Source organism: Dromiciops gliroides, chromosome 2 (assembly GCF_019393635.1).
Source record: "Dromiciops gliroides isolate mDroGli1 chromosome 2, mDroGli1.pri, whole genome shotgun sequence".
NCBI lineage: Eukaryota > Metazoa > Chordata > Mammalia > Microbiotheria > Microbiotheriidae > Dromiciops > Dromiciops gliroides.
The window spans coordinates 639,902,588-639,922,869 of record NC_057862.1 but is presented as its reverse complement, the minus strand read 5'-3'; the positions used below and the strand labels follow the sequence as shown (position 1 = coordinate 639,922,869).

At 46.3% G+C, this 20,282-nt stretch overlaps 1 protein-coding gene across 1 annotated transcript in view; it reads right to left on the bottom strand.

Moving 5' to 3' along the window:
* Positions 1-807: 807 nt before the first annotated feature.
* Positions 808-20,282, bottom strand: part of NECAB2 (N-terminal EF-hand calcium binding protein 2) — a 54,073-nt gene continuing 34,598 nt past the window's right edge. Inside the window, 6 exon segments of the mRNA XM_043985027.1 lie at positions 808-1,707; positions 2,624-2,715; positions 7,624-7,701; positions 10,110-10,164; positions 10,167-10,221; positions 10,918-10,974. Of these exon segments, the coding sequence (XP_043840962.1) occupies positions 1,679-1,707; positions 2,624-2,715; positions 7,624-7,701; positions 10,110-10,164; positions 10,167-10,221; positions 10,918-10,974 (366 nt within the window). The 3' untranslated portion in view covers positions 808-1,678.

The following is a 20,282-nucleotide window of genomic DNA, read 5'->3' as shown; positions in this document are numbered from 1 at the left end:
AAGCTGAGCATGCTGGCTGTTCAAGGTGAATGGGTGGGCTCAGATGCCGGAGTCCTTTCCTCCTCAGTAGAACGGAGTTCAGCTGTTTGAAGTAATACTATGGTTGGAGTTGGGAGAACCTCCTCCTCGCCAAGGCCTGGACAAGTGCTTAAACCAAGGGCATTAATTAAACTCCTCCTGGAGCTGGGCACTCTCCTGGGTGCGGAGGAAACCAAGGAACAAGAAAGAGTCCCTGCCCTCAGTGGGCTTATATTCCATTTGGGGAAAAGATCCATCTCCTACAAGGAGGGTAGGAGAGAATGGCAGGTGGAATGGGAATCACGTCTTCAGTATGTGGGGAGAATTTATTTTTTAATTATTTTTTTCAATGAACAAACATTTATTCTTTCTCTTTCCCATCAACCCCCCAAAAAAACCCTAAACCCTAAATCAAGCAAAACAAATTCCTGTCTCCTTCTGCATATGTAGTCCCTCACCTCTCATGTTCATAGGATTTAGAGTGGATCTAGAGACCTAGCCTGACCCTATCATATTGCATATAAGGAAAGTGAAGCCTAAGAGAGGTCAAGTGAAATGGCCCAAGTCACTCAAAGGGTAGCAGAGTCAAGATCTGAATCCAGGTCTTTGGACTCTAATAGAGTGTTCTTCCCACTCAAGCCACTGTTCTGTGTATTTCTCTACCATGTGATCAATCATTTCAGCCCAAGTTAGGAAAACCCATATTTATGGTAAATGCTAAGGGATGAGGTGTTGGAAGGGTTACAGGGATGAGGAAGGAAAAACACACATACTCCACAGCTGCTCCTCGATCAGAGTTTATTTTCACCTAATGGTAAACAGTTTACATTGGCTAAAATACTGTACGGACATTTTGCAAAGTTCTACAGTTTAAATCTAGAGGCTTGAGGCTCCTAAGGGAAGAAGAAGAATACTATCCACCAGGACTATCCAAAAGGCAGAGATCCGCTAGTTAGCAGCCTAAAGGCCCCGAGTCCCTGCTTTATAGTCTCAGGTACCAAAGGGGAAAGTAGCACACCAATAAATAAATAAATAACTGGATGGGTCCGCTAGGGAGCTGAGGCAGGGAGGGCAGCCTGAGAAAGTACACAGAGGCTGAGCGATCATGCATGGTTTTTAAAGTGAAGGAAATGAATCATGGGCATCGAGAGGAGGTGGAAAGCTGGGGAGAGAGCAGGAGAGAAAGAGACAAGGCTGGGCCGTGGCTGTGGGAAGCTGAAAAACGAGGGGACCTCATGGGGCTGACTGGGATGGAGCTGCTTTGTAACTGGGCCAATGGTGGGCGCTTGGAGGGGTGGCTGCTGCCGAGAGGTGTACTGTCAGGGGGAGGATTGTGCTTCTTGCTTGATCTACAAAGATCTTGGTTGGTTCTGCTTCCTTCAAGGCCCCAAACTTTAGTGGGCCTAAAAGGAAACAGCCTCAATATTCTGACAGTAACAAAGGGACAAGGGAGCCCCAAGGATACAGAATAATGATGGGTATTGGGAGAGGGAGGGATTTTTTTTCCTTCACTTCAAACAACAAGAAAATACAATTCCTGTTCAGAAGTGGATTGAAAAGACAGCACTTGGAACAAGGTTCTTAGAAAAGACACACGATCCTTTATAATGAGTGGCCGAGTCCCTGGCCCGACATTCTGAGTCCTTTAAGGTGGGCCGCCTCAGTCTTGATTCAGCGTGCACCAAGCAGCTACAAAGGGAATAAAAAGGTGAGAGAGTGTGACATTTGGATGGCGGGCTGTCCCCAGGGGAAAGGGAAAGCTTCGACAGAATTTACAATTGGATCTTTGAGGTCACCCTGTCCAGCTCCCAAAGGCCCTTCCACCAACTGCTTGAGATTCTTTACATGAGTCCCTCTTTTGGATCAAGGCATGATCTCCAGAATGCCCTTTTGAAAATATTTCTCTACCTGCCGGGAAGGGAAGCAGGCGTGCTTGCCACAAAGTGATGGGGATGCTCCCATCCTACGTACAAACCAGAAGCACTCTTCCAAGGTGGGTGCAGAGATGCTGGGTTTGAGAACAGCTTCGCTGATCCTTGGTTCTGATTTTTTTTTTGTATGCTGTTTTTGTAGAGATCTCAGCTATAGTTAATTGCCTCAACCGTACATCATTTGTATCTTTTTGGGGGGTGGGGCAATGAGGGTTAAGTGACTTGCCCAGGGTCACACAGCTAGTAAGTGTCAAGTGTCTGAGGCTGAATTTGAACTCAGATCCTCCTGAATCCAGGGCGGGTGCTTTATCCACTGTGCCACCTAGCTGGCCCACGTTCTGATTTTTTTTGAAGGGTGTTCTGCAAATTTAGAAATCTGAGTGCTTCGATCAGGAAAGGCTCAGAGGTCAAATTAATGCTCTTTCTGCAGATATCTCAGCTTTTTCCCGGTCTTTGACTGAACGTGTTCCATGATTGTCCTTATTTTATATTTTCTACATCTGTATTGTCAACTGTAGCTTGTGTGTGAAAGACCACGGCTATATGAATGCGGTTTTGAATGAACAGTCTAAGCCAATTCTCCTCCCCCAATCCCCTCCCCAGGTCATAATGCCCTCTTAGCACCACTTCATTCCTCTGGCCACCCAGGTATTCCCTCTGGCCCAAGCCCTTACCTGGCACTGGGATGCTGGAGACAGCTTCTGGTTGGGTCAGTGTATCCACCTTCACATGCCGGAAGGCTTTGCAGACTGGGCTTTGCAGGTGCCTGAATCCCAAGGAGAGATTGGGGGAGAGGGAGGATGGAAGGAAGGATGTAACTTAGATCTTATTAACACCCTTTGCACAGATCCAAGGGTCTGGGGTCCTGAATAACACTTCCAGGAAAGGGCCTGGAAATCCAAGAGTCACCTATGGCAAGCTCAGTTTCTGCTTTTCTGTGTGGCCTGGGGAAAATCACTTGGAATTAAAGTCGCTGAATATTAGAGCTAGAAGGAGCTCCAGATATTCCCCTTGTTTACGGACATAGGAACTGAGATTCAGAGAGTGGAAATGATTTACCCAAGGTCATACAGTTTATCAGGGTCAAAACTCAAGGCTCCTGATTCCCAGTCCTGAGCTCTCTCCGCCTTTCTCTTTCTTCATATCTCTTTGTCTTTCTCTTTCTCTCTCCATCTCTGTCTGAGTATCTCTTCTAGCCCCATGGAAGACCTAGGTCTGTGGTCCTCCTTTCCATTCCATCTCACAGAGCTCCCTGACCACTTCAGCCCCAGGCAGACCCCTCGGCTGCTGCACAGCACTTGGGTGGATAGCCTGCTCTGCTCATTTGTCACTTATAATTTAGTGGATCTTGTTATCTGGTTCCTCTGGTCTCATTCAGAATTAAGGGCAGAGGCCACAGTTTCTCATGCATAGCACCTGGCTGTTGTTGTCCACATCATTCATTTCCCATTCTTGGTGACCCCATTTGGAGTTTTCTTGGTAAAGATACTGGAATGGTTTGCCATTTCCTTCTCCAGCCCATTTTGAGGAACTGAAGAAAATAGGGTTAAGTGACTCTCCCAGGGTCTGAGGCTGGATTTGAACTGATTCCAAGTTCACTGCTCTATCCACTGAGCCACCCAGCTGTCCCACAAGTACTCAGCAAATATTATTAATTTGAAGGACTCCTCCTTCAGGTCACATATCTCAGGAATAGACAGTACAGATAGGTAAGGAGAAGTGAATAAGAAGAGGTCATTGGGGATGGACTGCATTCAAAAAATGTGCCTGGTCCTTCCAGTGATCTCCCGCTGTTCCCAGTCACCAGAGCCCATCATTTCAACACAGGTTTTCTTCTAGCGAGGCTGTTTGGCTGTGGGTGGTGAAATACTATGATCTCGGGGGCAGCTAGATGGCGCAGTGGCTAGAGCACCGGCCCTAGAGTCAGGAGGACCTGAGTTCAAATCCGGCCTCAGACACTTAACACTTACTAGCTGTGTGATCCTGGGCAAGTCACTTAACCCCAATTGTCTCACTAAAAAAAAGAAAAAAAGAAATACTATGATCTCAGAAGACCTAAACCCCCAAGGCAGTGCATGGAAGAAATGGGGTAGATGTGAAGAGGCCACCCCCTGGGAGAAATGGCATCAGATGTGTCTGAGTGGGCCAGCCAGAGGGTGAAAGAGGGGAGTGCTGGATGGGCAACCCAAACAATGCACAGATGTCTGTGAACCCTCCAAAGGGGAGGTCCCAACACCCTTGGTGGGACCTCCATGGAGGGCTGTCCATAAGAACTGGACAACCGTCATCAGGTAGGACGAGAAGGTGTGAATCAGATGTCATCTGCACCAGGTCCACTGTAGAATCTCAATATCTATCCATTTACCTTCACAGGCTGAAGAAATTTCTCTAGAAGCCTACTATCACTGTGAGGCAGCCCGATGTAGGGTATATTGGGGAAAAAACACTAGATGTATAGTCAAGAGACCTGAGTTCAAATTCTGGGGTCTGCCGCTTACTCAGGGTTTCCCTCTCTAAACCTCAGTTTCCCTATCTCTACAATGGGTTATCCTCCTGTACTTGCTAGCTGTGTGACCCTGGAGAAATCATTTAATCTTGGCCCATTTCCTCATTTGTAAAATGATGGGGTTGGATTACACGGCCTCTGAGATTCCTTTGAGCATTAAATCCTGGGATTCTAAGCTCTGTGAGGTGGTGGAGGTTGGAGGGAGTGGGGTTTAAGAATGTGGTACACTAGGGGCAGCTAGGTGGTGCAGTGGATAAAGCACTGGTCTTGAATTCAGGAGTACCTGAGTTCAAATCTGGCCTCAGACACCTGACACTTACTAGCTGTGTGACCCTGGGCAAGTCACTTGACCCTCATTGCCCCGCATAAATAAATAAATAAATAAATGAATACTTAATGAATAAATAAATATATAAAAGAATGTGATACACCGTCTCCCCCGGCCCCCAACACAGAGAGATGCTTCAGTTGCCCATCAATTAGCATTTGACAGCCTCCTGACATCCCTCTTGGGGCTGAACCACAGAGCTTCATGTACAGGGGCTAGGAAGGTTATATACCAGGGCTATTGTTACTGTTCAGTCATGTCCAACTCTTCTCGACCCCATTTGGGGTATTTCTTGGCAGAAAATTGGAGTGGTTTGACATTTCCTTCTCCAGCTCATTTGACAGATGAGGAAACTGAGGCAAACAGGGTTAAATGACTTGCCCAAGGTCACACAGCTAGTAAGTGTCTAAGGCTAGATTTGAACTCAAGTCTTCCTGACTCCAGGCCTAGCACTCTATCCACTGCACTATCTAGCTGCTCTATATACCAAGGCTAGGCTGGGCTTTTTGCTCTCCCAGGAAGTGGAGCAGCTGTGCCTCAAGAGTCCATTTGTGTTTAAAGACAGCCTGAGGGGAAGACATCCTTTCCTCCATGACCCTCCAGAGAGCAGGAGAAGTCTAAGCAAAGCCTTCTGGAGCAAAGAAAACAACTACAAATCAGGCCGATACCGTGACACCTCCCAGCAGAGGTCACCAAGTAACCTTAGGCCAAGGGTCCCTGAATATATCACATCACATCATATCGTCTCATCTCACTGTAATGTAACATTATATTGTATTATATATTAATTAATATATTATGACATGCTGTATTAATATATTATTATATTTTATATCATTCTTTAAAATATTGGTTTCCTTTGTAATCCATTGATTTTACTTTATGCATTTAAAAACATGACTCTGAGAGGGGGTCCTCAGGCTTCCCCAAACTGCCAAAGGGGTCCAGGACATACACATGCACAAGGTTTAGAAGCCCTATTCTAGGCCTAACTCCTTCATTTCACAGATAAGGAAACTGAGGTCTAGAGAGAGAAGTGACTGGCGGTTAGTAAGCAGCACTGCCAGGATTAGCACTCGGATCTTTGGACTCCTGAGTCCAGTGATCTTTCTAGGACCCTGAGTCAGGTGGGGAGCAGGTCCTGCCTGGATTTCTGCCCCTTACCTTTTTTTTGCTGATCTTCCCCTGGGCACAACATCAGATCTCTGAGCCCCACATCCCACCTTGGACAGTTCTGCCCGTCTCTCTACAGAGTCTACAGCTCCTGAAGGCTTTAAATTGTTGGGGCCATTTAGAAAATGCCTGTGCGAGACCCCCAGGGAGTTAAAAACCTGAGCCTACTTATGCTCATGCAGCATGGTGCAACTTTTCAATGTCTTTATCTCATTTCTCATCTCACTGAGTTAATAGAAGATGGGGATTTGGTCCCAGGTTCAAGTAGAAAAATTTTTCGTCAACAGGGATACTTAACTCAGCAACATTATTCCCATCCAGCTTCCCATTTTATCTTATCTCAGCCACACACATTTCAAAAGGCACCCATTGCTGGGCTCAGGATTTGGCTTCCTTGGAGTACAGCTATCTGATGCCCAGGAACCCACTCGACCATTCCAGGGAAGGCTATTTTAGCCTGGACTTGAGGAAGGCACATGATGTGATTTCAGGGAAACGAAGTCCGTGAGGCTTGGGAAATATTAGAACCACCTCCTTAGTATGTGGGGGCCCAAGGACTGTCTCTGGCTTTCTTCCTTTGGGACTCACCTGTTTGCTGCCCCTTCTGAAAAGGAGGATGGGAGAGCCCTCCATCCACAGTGGTGTCTGTACATAAACCTCACAGAGGCAGAATGCTATAAGGAATATTTGGTAAAATGGGAAGGGGCAGAATTGAAAAGCAGAAAATCACAGAAGGGCATAAGTCAAGAGGAAGATGTGGCCAGAGGGAGCGCAGATGAAGAAACTGGTTAGGTTGAAGAAGAGAAGCCTATGGAGAGGACATGAGAGCTATCTTCCAATACCTGGAGGGATCGATGGGTCAAGAGAAATAGGGCCTGAAAGGTAGAACCAAGAGAAGAAAGAAAGAGAGAAAGGAAGGAAGGAAGGAAGGAAGGAAGGAAGGAAGGAAGGAAGGAAGGAAGGAAGGAAGGAGGGAGGGAGGGAGAAAAAGAGACAGAGACAGAGACAGAGAGAGACAGTCAGAGAGACAAAGAGACAGAGAATTTGAGGGGGAATCTCCCAAGGGTGAGAGATGGCCCAAAAGAGCCTCAGCTGACTGGGGGGTGGGGCTCCCCTTCACAGGTGGTCTTCACACAACTTGTTGGGAATGTTGTTGTGGGGAGATTCTTGTTCAGGTGCAACTCTGAGAATCCATGACTCTGTGAGGGAAGGTAAAAGAACTTGAGATGATTGTATTGATAGGAATCTGAAATGCTGAGCATGGTTGAGGGAGGGAAGAGACCTTGAAGGAACATATGGCCTCCTGTTACAAATGAGGAACCTGTACCCCAGCGAGGAAGGAAAGAAGGAAGGAAAGGAAGGAAGGAAGAGAAGGAAGGAAAGAAGAGAAAGAAAGAGAAAAGAAATAAGGAAGGAAGGAAAGGAAATAAGGGAAAGAAAGATAAAGGAAAGAAGGAAGGAAGGAATGAAGGAAAGAAGAAAGGAAGAAAAAAGAAAGGAAGGAAGACAAAAGCCACAGTTCTCCATTAAGGCAGCAGAATCAGTTGTGCAACAAATCAGCAAGGGAGGCTAGAGATTTGCTTCCCTGGTTTGGGAAGTCTTACTGAACCAGCTCCCTGGCACCCTGAGTCCTCAAGGTAAAATACTGGAAATTGACTTGGTCCTACCTCTTCCATTCTTCGTCAGTTTCCCAGAACTCATAGACAACGAAGGTGAAGCCATCAGAGAGTCTCACGGCAGTGATGCTGAAAGAGAAGGGGGGGGTGGGGGGGAAGCAGAGGCAGAGAGACAATGAAACTGGGATTAGAACAGTTGGATTCAAATTCTGCCTATCCCACTTGCAACCCTGGGCAAGTCATTTTCCCTTCTCTGAGTCTCAGTTTCCTCCTCTGTCAAAATGAACATGTTGGACTAGATCAGGCATTCTTAACCTGGGGTCTGTGAGCTTAGTTTTAAAAAAAAAATTTGATAATTGTATTTCAACATAATCATTTTCCTTTAGAATCCTATGCATTTTATTTTGTGCATTTAAAAACATTCAGAGAAGGGGGTCCCTGGGCTTCACTATACTGCTGCCCCAGAGGTCCGTGACACACACACACAAATATTTAGAACTTCTGTACTAGATAATTGTTAAGGCTTTTTCCAAACCTAAGGAGAGAGAGAGAGAGAGAGAGAGAGGGAGGGAGGGAGGGAGGGAGAGAGAGAGAGAGAGAGAGAGAGAGAGAGAGAGAGAGAGAGAGAGAGAGAGAGAGAGAGAGAGAACACAAACCATGGCATCAAACCACTGTGAATTCCAGAAACATGGAGGGTACTGAGACCATAAACAGTTCTTAGCCATAGAAAGGGAAGGCAGGAAGGAAGGAAGGAAGGAGAAAGGAAAGAAGGAAGGGGGAGGGAAGGAGGAAGAGAGGGAAGGAGCAAGTCTTTTTTAAGCTCCTGCTAGATGTCAGGTACTGTGATAAGTGCTTTACAAATATTAGCTCATATGATCCTCATAACAACCCTGGGAAATAGGTGTTCTTGTTATCTTCATTTACAGTTGAGAAAACTAAGGCAGACAGCCATTAAGTCACTTGCCCAGGAGCACTTAGTGCTTTGGATACAGGCCTTTGATAGATATTTGTAAAATAAATGAATGAAGGCAGAGGGACCAGGCTTATACAATTCTGTATAATAACAGCATTGCCTCATCAAAATCAGTCCATCTCCTCTCAAACATTAGTCTGAGATATTCATGATCAGCCGTCACTAATGGCTCAAACAATGGAAGCAGAATGGGTACTCAATCACCACCTAGTCTAAACCCATGTGCATACAAGAATCCCTGACAAGAAGTCATTTTTAGCCTCTGCAAGAAGCCCTCTAATGAGGAGGAGCTGATCTCCTCAGGCAGCGAGTTCCTTTCACTCAGTGATAGCTCTAATCCTTAGGAAGTCTTTCCCTAGGGGCTAGATTTAAGTCTCCTTCTCTGCCCCTTTCTTTCCCTTACTCTTCTAGTTCTGCTCTCTGGGGTCATTCAGAACAAGCCCAATCCCTCTTCCCCATTACAGCCCTTCACATTCTTGAAGAGAGATATCCCATACATCTTGAGTCATTCTTCTCCAGGTAAAAAATTTCCATTTCCTTCAAAAGATCTTACGGCCCTTCTCCCTCCTTCTCTGGATGATCTCCAGCTCATGAATACCTTTCCTAAAATGTGGTTACTCAGAACTGAGCACGTGGTCTAAGCTTGGCAGACTGGACCATTATTGTCTTTGTTCTGCACATGGTTCTGCTAATGCAGACCTCAGATCATATTAGCCTTTTTTTTTGGGGGCCAATAAATCGCACTGTTAACTTATATTGAGCATGCACTCAACTACAACCTTCATACCCATTCCCACCCCCCACCACCATGAACTGCTACTATTTTGAACATGGGGAATTGATTTTTTGAACCTGAGTATAACATTTACATTTGTCCCCATTACATATCATCTCATAAGCTTTATTTCAAGAGGCAAACCTGTGGAAATCTGTTTGGATCTTGACTCTGCCGTGCAAGCCACCCTTTAAAAAAGGCTTCAAAGCACCCTCTTAAAGCAGGGCTTTAGGTCATCAGACATGTTTTTTTCTGGAAGTGTTATCTCCTGAGGTTCCCTGTGAGAGGGTGCTGGTGGTACCAGAGATGTCCCTAGCCCTCTTCGCATTGGTGAATCAGCAGGATAAGATCAATGACCCTTAGGAATGAAGATGATGGTGACTGTTCTCATTTGCCACATCAAGATTTCCCAAATGCTTTCCTTGCAACAACCTTCTGAGGTAGAGGTAGAAGTAGTCTACTATACTCATATTACAGATGAGGAAACTGAGACTCAAAAAATCTCACGTGACATACCCATGGCTAGTAAAGCGTCACAGGAAGTAGCTGAACCAGATATCAACTCCAAATCACTTTAGCATTCCCCACCCCCTCCCTGCATCCTACTGGTGATACCCCAGGATTCTAGATCTTAGACCTAGAAAGGGCCAGTCATAAGGTGTGGGATGGACAAGTTGTCGTGGGGAGGAAGTATGAGTCAGGGAAGGGGAATGGCATCAGGGCACTTGATGGAGGGTGGAACTGGGATCTCTGCTCCGCCTCCTCCCCGATTCATCAAGTGGGACTTACTGAAAGCAGTGGCTGTCCTCGGCTGTGCTCCTCAGGTACTGCCTCAGGGAGCTCAGAATTCCCCCAGGTGCTCCCGTGACACCACCATCTCTTGTCTCACCAACAGTAGATACTAAGGGAAGAGGAAGGGGATAGCTGAGCTGCCAACCTCTGAGGACACAGGTTTCAAGGCATGACTTGGCTCCTTTCTCTCTGTCTTACTTCAGGAAAATTATTTAACCTCTCTGGGTCTCAGTTTCCTCATCTGTAAAATGAGAGTTGGACTAGCCCAGGGGTTCTGTGTCATGGCCCGCTTTGGCAGTCTGGTCAGGCCAATGGACCCCTTCTCAAAATGCATACTATTAAACACCTATGGATTACAAAAGGAAGCCAATCATATTGAAATGAAATTATCAAAATATTTTTAAAAACATGTTCATGACTCCAGGTTAAGAACCCCTGGACTAGATGGTTGCTCAGATTCCTTCTAGCTCTAAACCTTATGAGCACCTGTTCTCAGTGTGTCGTTTGCCCCTACCCCATTCTACACAGGCCCTGTGATGGTACTTCTCCACTGCTGCAGCTGTGAGGGGAGTCCTTTCCAGTTTTGTAGGGGGCAATCCACCATTTTGTACCTCAGGGTGTCTTGTATTCATTTGACCAAGCGGCAAATTTTAGTCTTCTAACAAGCACCGATATTAGTTTTATAAGGTCCTCACTTGAGAGAAATTCTCTGCCCCAGCTGAGAATTCCTATCAGCAGTGGGCTGTGGGGTCGTCCTCCGAGAAGGAGAGAGACAGAGAAAACCTGGTGGGGGATGGGTACTCACAGTGCAAGCCGTGCTATTTCCATCTGAGAGACGCTGATGCAGATCAAACCACAGGGTCTGGAATCAATAAAACAAGAGTCAGTTCAATCGACATTTATGAAGCAAGCAGTGGGTACAAATCCAGCGGCAGAGGCTGCTGTGGGAGAGCCAAAGTTTAGTTAAGATCTCTGCCAACGTGAAGTATACTCATGCAGGAGACCCTATTAAGAAGGCTTACAAAGCACTTTGTATAATATTATCTCTGAATCTTCACCACAACCCTTAAAGACCCCATGAGTGAGATGCCTTGCCTTGCCCAAGTCATACCGTTAGTAAAGAGCCAGAACTAGGGATTTGAACCCAGGCCCACCTTTTTCCCCCCTTTTCTCCTGTGACTGTTTGCTACCTCTAAGGAGGCCTCAGAAGTTCAGTCCTATTTGGGGAACTCTGTTGGGCCATGTGGGTCTTCCAACCAATGGGTCCAGAGTTGGACAGGGGACCAAGGCTGAAGGTACTGATCCCCAAAGGACTTGGGAAGTCTTGGGCCTCTGAGGATGATTCTGATGACATGATGCTGTCCCAGAAACCTCCATGCCTCCATGTCACAGATGACATGACACTAGAGAGAAAAGCCAACTAATCTAATTGACGTTTTATTGTCTCCCTTCTCTGAGTACCTGAAGCTATTCTATCTGTGAACGTGGGCCCCTCATCAATCAATAAATCATCAAGTACCTACTATGTGTCAGACACAAGGCTGGGTACTGAGAACACAAAACCAGAAATGAGCCACCCCCTGGCCTCTAGGGTCTTACCCTATCTCCAGTTTCTAGAACTTAGGGATGAGTAGACTCTAGGTCTTGGAATGGGCCACCCTGGGCCATTTCCAGTGCATGAACCACAGGCACTGTGTCTGTATTTCCAACCTCCAGGCTCTGGCCCTTGTCTCCCTGTGGACCCCTTTGGCCTTCACCCGTCTCCCTCCCACCTGGTTAAGAGCCAGGGGTTCAGCCAAAGGAACAGATGTTCACCCTTGAGTCTGACACTTGGACTAAGCCAGGAATCCTGCCGATCGAAGTGCCCACCCCCGTTCATCAGAACAAAAATGTGTGTGTGTGTGTGTGTGTGTGTGTGTGTGTGTGTGTTTGTGTGTGTGTGTGTGTGTGTGTGGTGCGATTCGAGCGCCAGGCTGGAGGAAGGTGGCCAGGAGCAGATGGTGTGTGTCATTTCCTCATGGATAGACAGATCAGAGAATGTCAGAGCCCTTACAACAAAATGTCAGAGCTGGGAAGGGCGCTGCAACAAAGACTGTCAGGGCTGGACGGTCCTTAGATCATAGCATGAGAGCTAAAAGGACCCTTAGAATGTGAAATGTCACAGCTGGGCAGGTCCCTTGGAACAAAGAATGTGAATAGATACTGGACCTGGGTTTCAAATCAGCCTCAGACACTTACCAGCTGTGTGAACCAGAGCAAGTCGATTAACCCTTGTCTGCCTCAGTTTCCTCAGTTATAACCAGGGGGGTAATCAACAGTGCCTACCTTCCAGGGTTGTTGTGAGGATCAAATGAGATGATATTTGTAAAGGACTTATTGCAGTGCCTGGCATATATTAGGTGCTTAATAAATGCTTGTTTCCTCCTTTTAGCTCTAAATCTCCCCATGAGTGCCGCATTAGTCCTTAGAACACAAAGGTCAGGGCAGGAGGTCATCTAGTTCTCTCCTGTTATTTTGTAGAGTTAAACTATAGGGGGCAAAATTGGTTTCAGAGTCACAGAGAAGCAAGGGGTAGAGCACCCAGGTCTCTGGACTCCCAGTCTAGGGAAGTCTTCAATTAATTTGTAATTTCAAGTTAGTGGGTTGGGAAGGGACAGAAAAGAAAGGTAGGGACATAGAAATAACTGTATATTAATTACCAGAATACTTGCCGACCATCATAATGGACATTCTCTAGTCCCTGCTGTGCACATCCTCATTTAAATCCAGGCCAGCGTCCGCCAAAGTCCCTGGCCTCAGCTGCAGATGGAGGTGGGCCAGAGGGGGAGGTACAGTACCCAGCCCTGGCTATGTAACCCTGCGGTGTGGACCTATTGGGATGGACCTAGGCCTCCCCAGGGGGCATTCCCCTGAAAAATCCAGATGGAGGTGGAGTATGAGAGGAAGGTAGGCTGGCTCTCGCTGGAGGGGGACATGGCGGCTACCACCATCCACATCATTCATCAGGTTGGGCTTTGAAATCAATGTACCAACTGCTAACATTACTAGAGTGCTATAGCTTTACAAAGTGCTTTCTTTCTTTCTTTTTTTTTTGGGGGGGGGGCAATGAGGATTAAGTGACTTGCCTAGGGTCATACAGCTAGCAAGTGTCAAATGTCTGAGGATGGATTTGAACTTAGGTCCTCCCGAATCGAGGGCCGGTGCTTTATCCACTGCTCCACCTAGCTTCCCCCCACAAAGTACTTTCTTTTATGGCAAATCTGTGTCTCGTCTGTAAAATAACAGTTGGGGGCATTGGGCTGGACTGCCACTGTGAACAAATGCTATCATTCCCATTTTAAAGATGGGGAAACTGAGGCTGAGAAAAGTTAGGTGGCTTTACCCGTGGTAACACAGCAAGAAAATAAGTGGCAAAGCCTGGATTCTGATCTCCCCATACAGATTTCATTATGTTGGTGGATACTGTATATGTAGAAGGGGATTTAGGGGCGTATATAAGAGAGAGACAGAAAGAAAAGGACAGAGACAGAGACAAAGAAATGGAGAGAGGAATACAGGAGGAGAACAAGAGACAGGGAAATTGTGAGTGTGGGAGAGAGACACACAGAGAAAGACAGAGACACAGACAGACAGAGACACAGAAAGAGAAAGAGGAAAGAGAGATACAGAGAGAGGAGAGGGACAGAGAGAGAGGAGAGACAGAGAAAAAGAGAGAGGAGAGACACAGAGACAGAGAGAGACAGAGACAGAAAAAAGAGAGAGACAGAGACAGAGAAAAAGAGAGAGACAGAGACAGAGAAAGAGACACACACACAAAGACAGAGAGACAGAGAAAATGAAGATAGACATGCGTTCAAAGAAGAGGATGGTCCGGCAGAAAGGGACAACTCCACCAAACCTTCATTCAGTATCCTTTGCTGTGGACTGAGAAGTAGAGAGAGAGGATCCCTCCCCACCCCCTGGAACATTAAAACACTTCAGTTTCAACCTCTTCTATTTCTGAAGGGAAGACACTCTCTTCTATCCAAAGTAGTAATTGGGGACTTTGCTTCCTTCTGTCTCTCCTCCCCATCTTCTATCCAGAACTCAAGGAAAGGGCAGAATTCAGCCTTGGTGAGGCTTGGGTTGCTTTGGGGGAGTCTAGGGGATAGAGTGTTGGGCTTGGCCTCAAGAAGGCCTGAGTTCCATCTGACCTCATTCTTCCTAACTGTGTGACCCTGGGCAAGTCACTTAACCCTGTTTGCCTCAGTTTCCTTACCTATAAAATGAGCTGGAGAAGGAAAGGGCAAACGACTCCAGTATCTCTGCCAAGAAAACTCCAAATGAGTCCAAAAAGACTCGGACACGACTTAACAGCAACAAAATTGATCCTGTTCATAGCTTGATTTGTAAATATTTGTTTCCCCACTATATTGTAAGCTCCTTGAGGGCAGGGGTTGCTTTTGCCTCTTTTAAAAATTTTTTTTTAATTTAAAAAAAATTTTTTAGTGAGGCAATTGGGGTTAAGTGACTTGCCCAGGGTCACACAGCTAGTAAGTGTTAAGTGTCTAAGGCCAGATTTGAACTCAGGTACTCCTGACTCCAGGGCCGGTGTTCTATCCACTGCGCCACCTAGCTGCTCCTTTTGCCTCTTTTTTATCCTCAGAGCTTAGCACAGTTCCTAGCACATAGTAGGCACTTTAATAAGTGCATATTGGTCTGTGATTTTATTGATGGGTGAAGGGATGCTGTTCTGCACCTTCTTCTAATTTGCAGTCTTACTGAATTGCCTGGTGTACTAAGAGTGTGGTTTGTTGGGGGCAGCTAGGTGGTGTAGTGGATAAAGCACCTGCCTTGGATTCAGGAGGACCTGAGTTCAAATCCATCCTCAGACATTTGACACTTATTAGCTGGGCAAGTCACCCACTGCCCCGCCCCCCCCCCCCGAAAGAAAGAAAGAAAGAAAGAAAGAAAGAAAGAAAGAAAGAAAGAAAGAAAGAAAGAAAGAAAGAAAGAAAGAAAGAAAGAGTGTGGCTTGCCCTGGGTCACAAAGCCAAGAACATGTCTGTTGAGACTTAAACCCAAGACTTCCCAACTCCAAGGCCGGCCTGCTGACATTATGTCAAGCTGCCTCTAATGGCTCTCCATTCCGTGTAGGAGAAAGACCAAACCCAGTATGGCATTTATCCAGCCTCATCTTCCATTATTCCCCATCACAAGCTTTCTACTCCAGTCAGACTGATGTTCTCATTACTAAGCACCACCACCTGGATGTTCTTGTTCACTGTGTTCCTCTTACCTAATATGTCTTTCTCTCTTTCCTGCCCAACCTCCTTCTTTACCTTTGCAGAGATCTATGCATCTTTCAAAGCTCAGCCCAAGTACCCCTTCCTCTGGGTAAATTTCCTTAAGCACAGTCAGGCCATGATGCTTTCTCCTTCCTCTGAGGTGCCTGTATGTCAAAACATCCTCTTCTCTGGTTGTATGTCTATATCAGTTTCTGTCTCTGTCTGTCTCTCTCTCTGTCTGCTTTGTCTCTCTCTTCCTCCTCCCCCCCCCATCTCTCTCTGTCTATATCTGTCTGTTTTCCTTCCCTCCTTCCTTCCTAACCTCCCCTTCCTGTCCTCCTTCTCTCAAGCTTTTGTCTGATGGTGGTAGGTTACCAGACTTATTAATGTCAGTTTCACCAAAACTGGCATTTTCCACTTCCTTTGCTATATTTGTCTCTCTTACCCCTTTTAATCTCCCATCAGGATATGAGATCACATATGACTGCGATGGTGTACTATTGTGCTGTAGGAAATGATGAGGGGGATGGTTTCGGAAAAACATAGCAAGACCTTTATGAACTGATGCAAAGTGAAGTGAGCAGAACCAGGAAGTTGTTGTGCATAGTAACAATAATGTTGTAATGATGATCACCCGTGAAAGACTTGACCACTCTGATCAATACAGTGATCCAAGACAATTCCAAAAGTACTCACGATGGAAAAATGCTCTCGACCTCCAGAGAGAGAGAGAGAGAGAGAGAGAGAGAGAGAGAGAGAGAGCGAGAGAGCTGACGAACCCCGAGTGCAAATTGAAGTATAATTTTCTCACTTTGTTTTTCTTGCTTTTTTGGAAATATGGCTAATATGGAAATGTGTTTGGCATGATTTCACATGTATAATTGATATCTTATTGCTTGTCTTCTCAGTGGGTAGGAGAGGGGGTGGGAGGAAGGGAGAGAATTTGGAACTCAAAATTTAAAAAGAAAAGAATGTTAAAAATAAACAATTTTTAAAAATTATGAATGGATGCAAAGAAAGAAAAAAAAGGTGTTTGCTTTGAATGAGGCACTATATTATCTCAGTAGAAGTGTTGAGTTTGGAGTTTTGGGACCTGGTTCAAGTCCTGACTCCATTATTTAGGATCCCAAAGCACCTGAATCCCACTGCTCTGAGGTTATCACCAACACCCCAAGCAATGAGTTGGCCAGGGCAACAGATGGGTTGTTATTTGTCCTCCATGTGCCTCAGTTTCTTCACCTGAAAAATGGAGGAGCTGGACTATAGGATCTCTAAGATCTACAACCATGGTCACATACTACCTGGGATTATCAACTACCTTTTTATGTAGACAGGCAAACTGTACCTAACCCTGTTGACCGGTTCTGTGAAAACACAACGTGAGGCAAAATAACATTATTGGGGCACTTAACCCTGTAAGAGCAATGCCATAAATTAGAAGAGAGTGCTTTGAAGTGGCCAAAATTCAGGCTATAAAAGGCTAACAGGGTCTGCCCCGGGCGTGGGAGCTATAGCCTGAGGAAGGTCCCTAGACCCTCTAGAAATATGGAGCCCTCAGCAGCTCTAACCCAAGGCACAGATCTGTAACTTCCTCTAGCAACAATAACCCACTTACAGAATAAGAATAATGTTTGCTTGAGCTAGTTTCTAACAGGAACTTCCCAAGGGTCTGGCACCAGAGATTGCCACAATATGCATCGACAGAATGTATGGAACCATTGTGCAAAGAATCTCAGAACTCCTGAAGCATGCATGTTATATGACCCCCTCCCCACTTGCTATGTAACTTCTCTCTATAAAACTGCTTACCAAGTTCAATAAAGTTGGAGTCCTTGTGCCATCAGCACTTGGATCCCCTTCTGACCCCCAACTGTGTCTCTCTCTTCTTTCTGCATCACCTTACCTAGGAACCCTTTGGCCCCTGTTCTCCCTGAGCTCTTCGGGGACTCTGACAAAAGGCCAAATCAGATCTTTCAGTAATCTAATACAATTTAATCTTTAAAAACCTAATACAATCTGGAGTTCTGAGGACAGGGTGAACCTAGTGCCCGGTCCCTGACCTTATCCTTTCACTTTCCCTCCTTGATATACACTTCCTGCTAACCTTTGTCTTTGTCCTTAGTTCTCCCCTCCCCCTCCTTCCTTTTTCCCTCACTGCTACAAACTGGACTCTTCTCCCCTCAGAGATCCATGTAGCTTTCTTTTTTTTTTTTTTTTTTTTTTTTTAGTGAGGCAATTGGGGTTAAGTGACTTGCCCAGGGTCACACAGCTAGTAAGTGTTAAGTGTCTGAGGCCAGATTTGAACCCAGGTACTCCTGACTCCAGGGCCGGTGCTCTATCCACTGCGCCACCTAGCTGCCCCCATGTAGCTTTCTTTATAGAATTGCCAAACTGCACGGGAACATCACAAATTGGCAGACCTGAAGCCCAAGACATTGTGACTTGGCCGAGATCACGGTGAGTGGCTGCTCAGAGGCAAACCCAACCCCTCTGACTATGTCCAATGGCCTTTCCGTTATATCTCTGATGCCTCCCCAGGCCAGCCAGGGAGCAGTTGTGTTCTAGCCTCCCAACAAAAGGACAGGAAAAGGGAAGAAGGACATCTGTTCACGGCTATGAGGGGCTGTGTCAGGCAGGGGGCAGGGGCTGGGGCTAAATAGTGTCACTGTGGCCTTCTCAGGGGTGACCAGGGCAGATGTTTCTCTGCCCCAGAGGCAGCTCTGAGGCTCTGATTTCTGGGAGTCAGGTTTGAAGAAACTGGGAGGCATCGACACATTTAGGAGTGGGTAGAAGCCAGGACCTTTTCAAGAAAATCTGAGTTCAAACTGAGTATAATACTTCAGGAGGAAAAATGGATATTTAACGAAATAGAGAACTCTTAAACATCCTTGATTAAAAGACCAGAACTGAATAAAAAGATTTGATCTCCAAATACAAGACTCAAGGAAACATAAAAGATAAAAAAGGAGCTAGAAAGAGAGAACATATGAGACTGAAAAAAGGTTAAACTGTTTACATGTTTATATGACAAGATAGTAAGTGTAACTCGTATGAATTTGATTACTCTAAGGGGTATGCGTAGACAGAGGGTGCAGATATAAGGTGATTTTGGTGGAATGATACCCCCAAAAATAAAGGGATGAGAAAGAAGATTTCACTGGAAGAAGGGGGAGATAGAATGGGGTAAATGACCTCCCAAAAGAAGCATGAAAACACTATTATAATAGAGGGGAAATGGAAAGGGGTGATGGGCAAAGCTTAAACCTTACTCTCATCAGAACTGGCTCTTAGTTGGATACAGAAATCTCTCTTACCCTATAAGAAAGTAAAAAGGGACGGGGACTAACAAAAGGAAGGGCAGATTGGAGGAGGTGGTGATCAGAAGAAAATCTGAGTTCAAATCCTGCCTTAGACACTTACTAGGTATATGGCCCTGAGCATGGCACTTGATGTTTGCCTGCCTCAGTTTCCTCATGTGCAAAATGGAGATAATCCAAGCACTTATATCCTAGGGTTGTCGTGAGGATAAAATGAGATGACATACCCAGAGTGCTTTGCAAACTCCAAAGCGAAATATTGGTGATGATACCGATGGTGATGTTGGTAAGAGATAGGTCCTGGGGGGAGCACTTGCAGGTGGGCTAAGGAAGGCAGTGACAGCAGGGGGTGGGTCTAGCCGTTATCCCAACAGGTCACAGGCCAGCCTGACAGGGAAACCCACCCTTCTCTGGGGTGGGGGTGGGGGGGTACAAGGGAAGGAAAACAAATCAAAGATAATGAAGAAGCTTAGCCCGTGAGCCTGTCATCTCTGAAGAGCCCTGGTTGTTAGGACGACCAGCGTTCTAATAATAGACTCTGAGAGCCTCCCTCCTGAGCTGCCCCAAGTTGTTATGACAACCTGGGCTCTCTGGTCCTGCTGAGCACCTCCTGCCGAGGCCGGGGATTTGGGGCAGCTTGCTTCTGCCCCCCCCCCAAACTGACTCAAGGCTGCCCCCCCACCCAGTTGCCAGCCTCTCACAGTCCCAGACCATTTAGGGACCTTCACCAGGCTCCTATGTCTGTGTCCTCACATCAGCCTTCCCATCACCCCACCTCTGGCTCCACTGAAGGAAAATGGCTGCTGGGATATTTGTGGTTTTTAAGCTGCAGCCCTAGTCACGGTCTAAGGGGCAGGGAGCAAGGAGGGGGTGAAGTGCATAGAGTGCTGAACAGAGTCAAGAAGTGCTGAGTTCAAATCCTGCCTCATGCACTGACTTGCTTGGCAAGTCACTTAACCTCTGTTTGCCTCAGTAAAAATGTGTGGGTTGTGATGGCTTCCCAGCAAGTCACCTGACTCTGCGTGCCTCAGTTTCCTCATCTGGAAAATCAGTTGGAAAAGGAAATGGCAAACCGTTCCAATATCTTTGCTGAGAAAACCTCAGTAGGGATCACGAAGAGTCGGACGCGACTGAAAAAGGACTGAACTGAAAGGTCCCCCCCTCTTCACTCTACACCGATGTTTTCCCAGGCACCTCCCTCTGCTCAGCGGTTCCAAGAGAAGCTTTTCAGGGCTCAGGGCCCAGTTCTTCCCCTCCCCGACCCCCCCCCCCAAGGCAATCCCAATAGCTGCTTACTGATTGGTTCAGGCTGGCACTCTTAATCATTAATCAGGACAGAATGCCAATAACTCAGCAGCTCTCGGCTGCACCTAGAAATATAGGGCAGGGCTCTTTCCCTGGCTCCAGGCTGGCATGACCCTGGGCAAGGATTTAGGAGATCTGTATCTGAATCCTGCCTCTCCTACTTACTACCTATCTGACCTTGAACCCTTGTTATATCCTCTCTGGGTTCAATTTCCTCTTCTGTAAAATGAAGGAATTGGCCTAGGTGACCTCTAGATTGGCCCCTCCAGGTCTAAACCTAG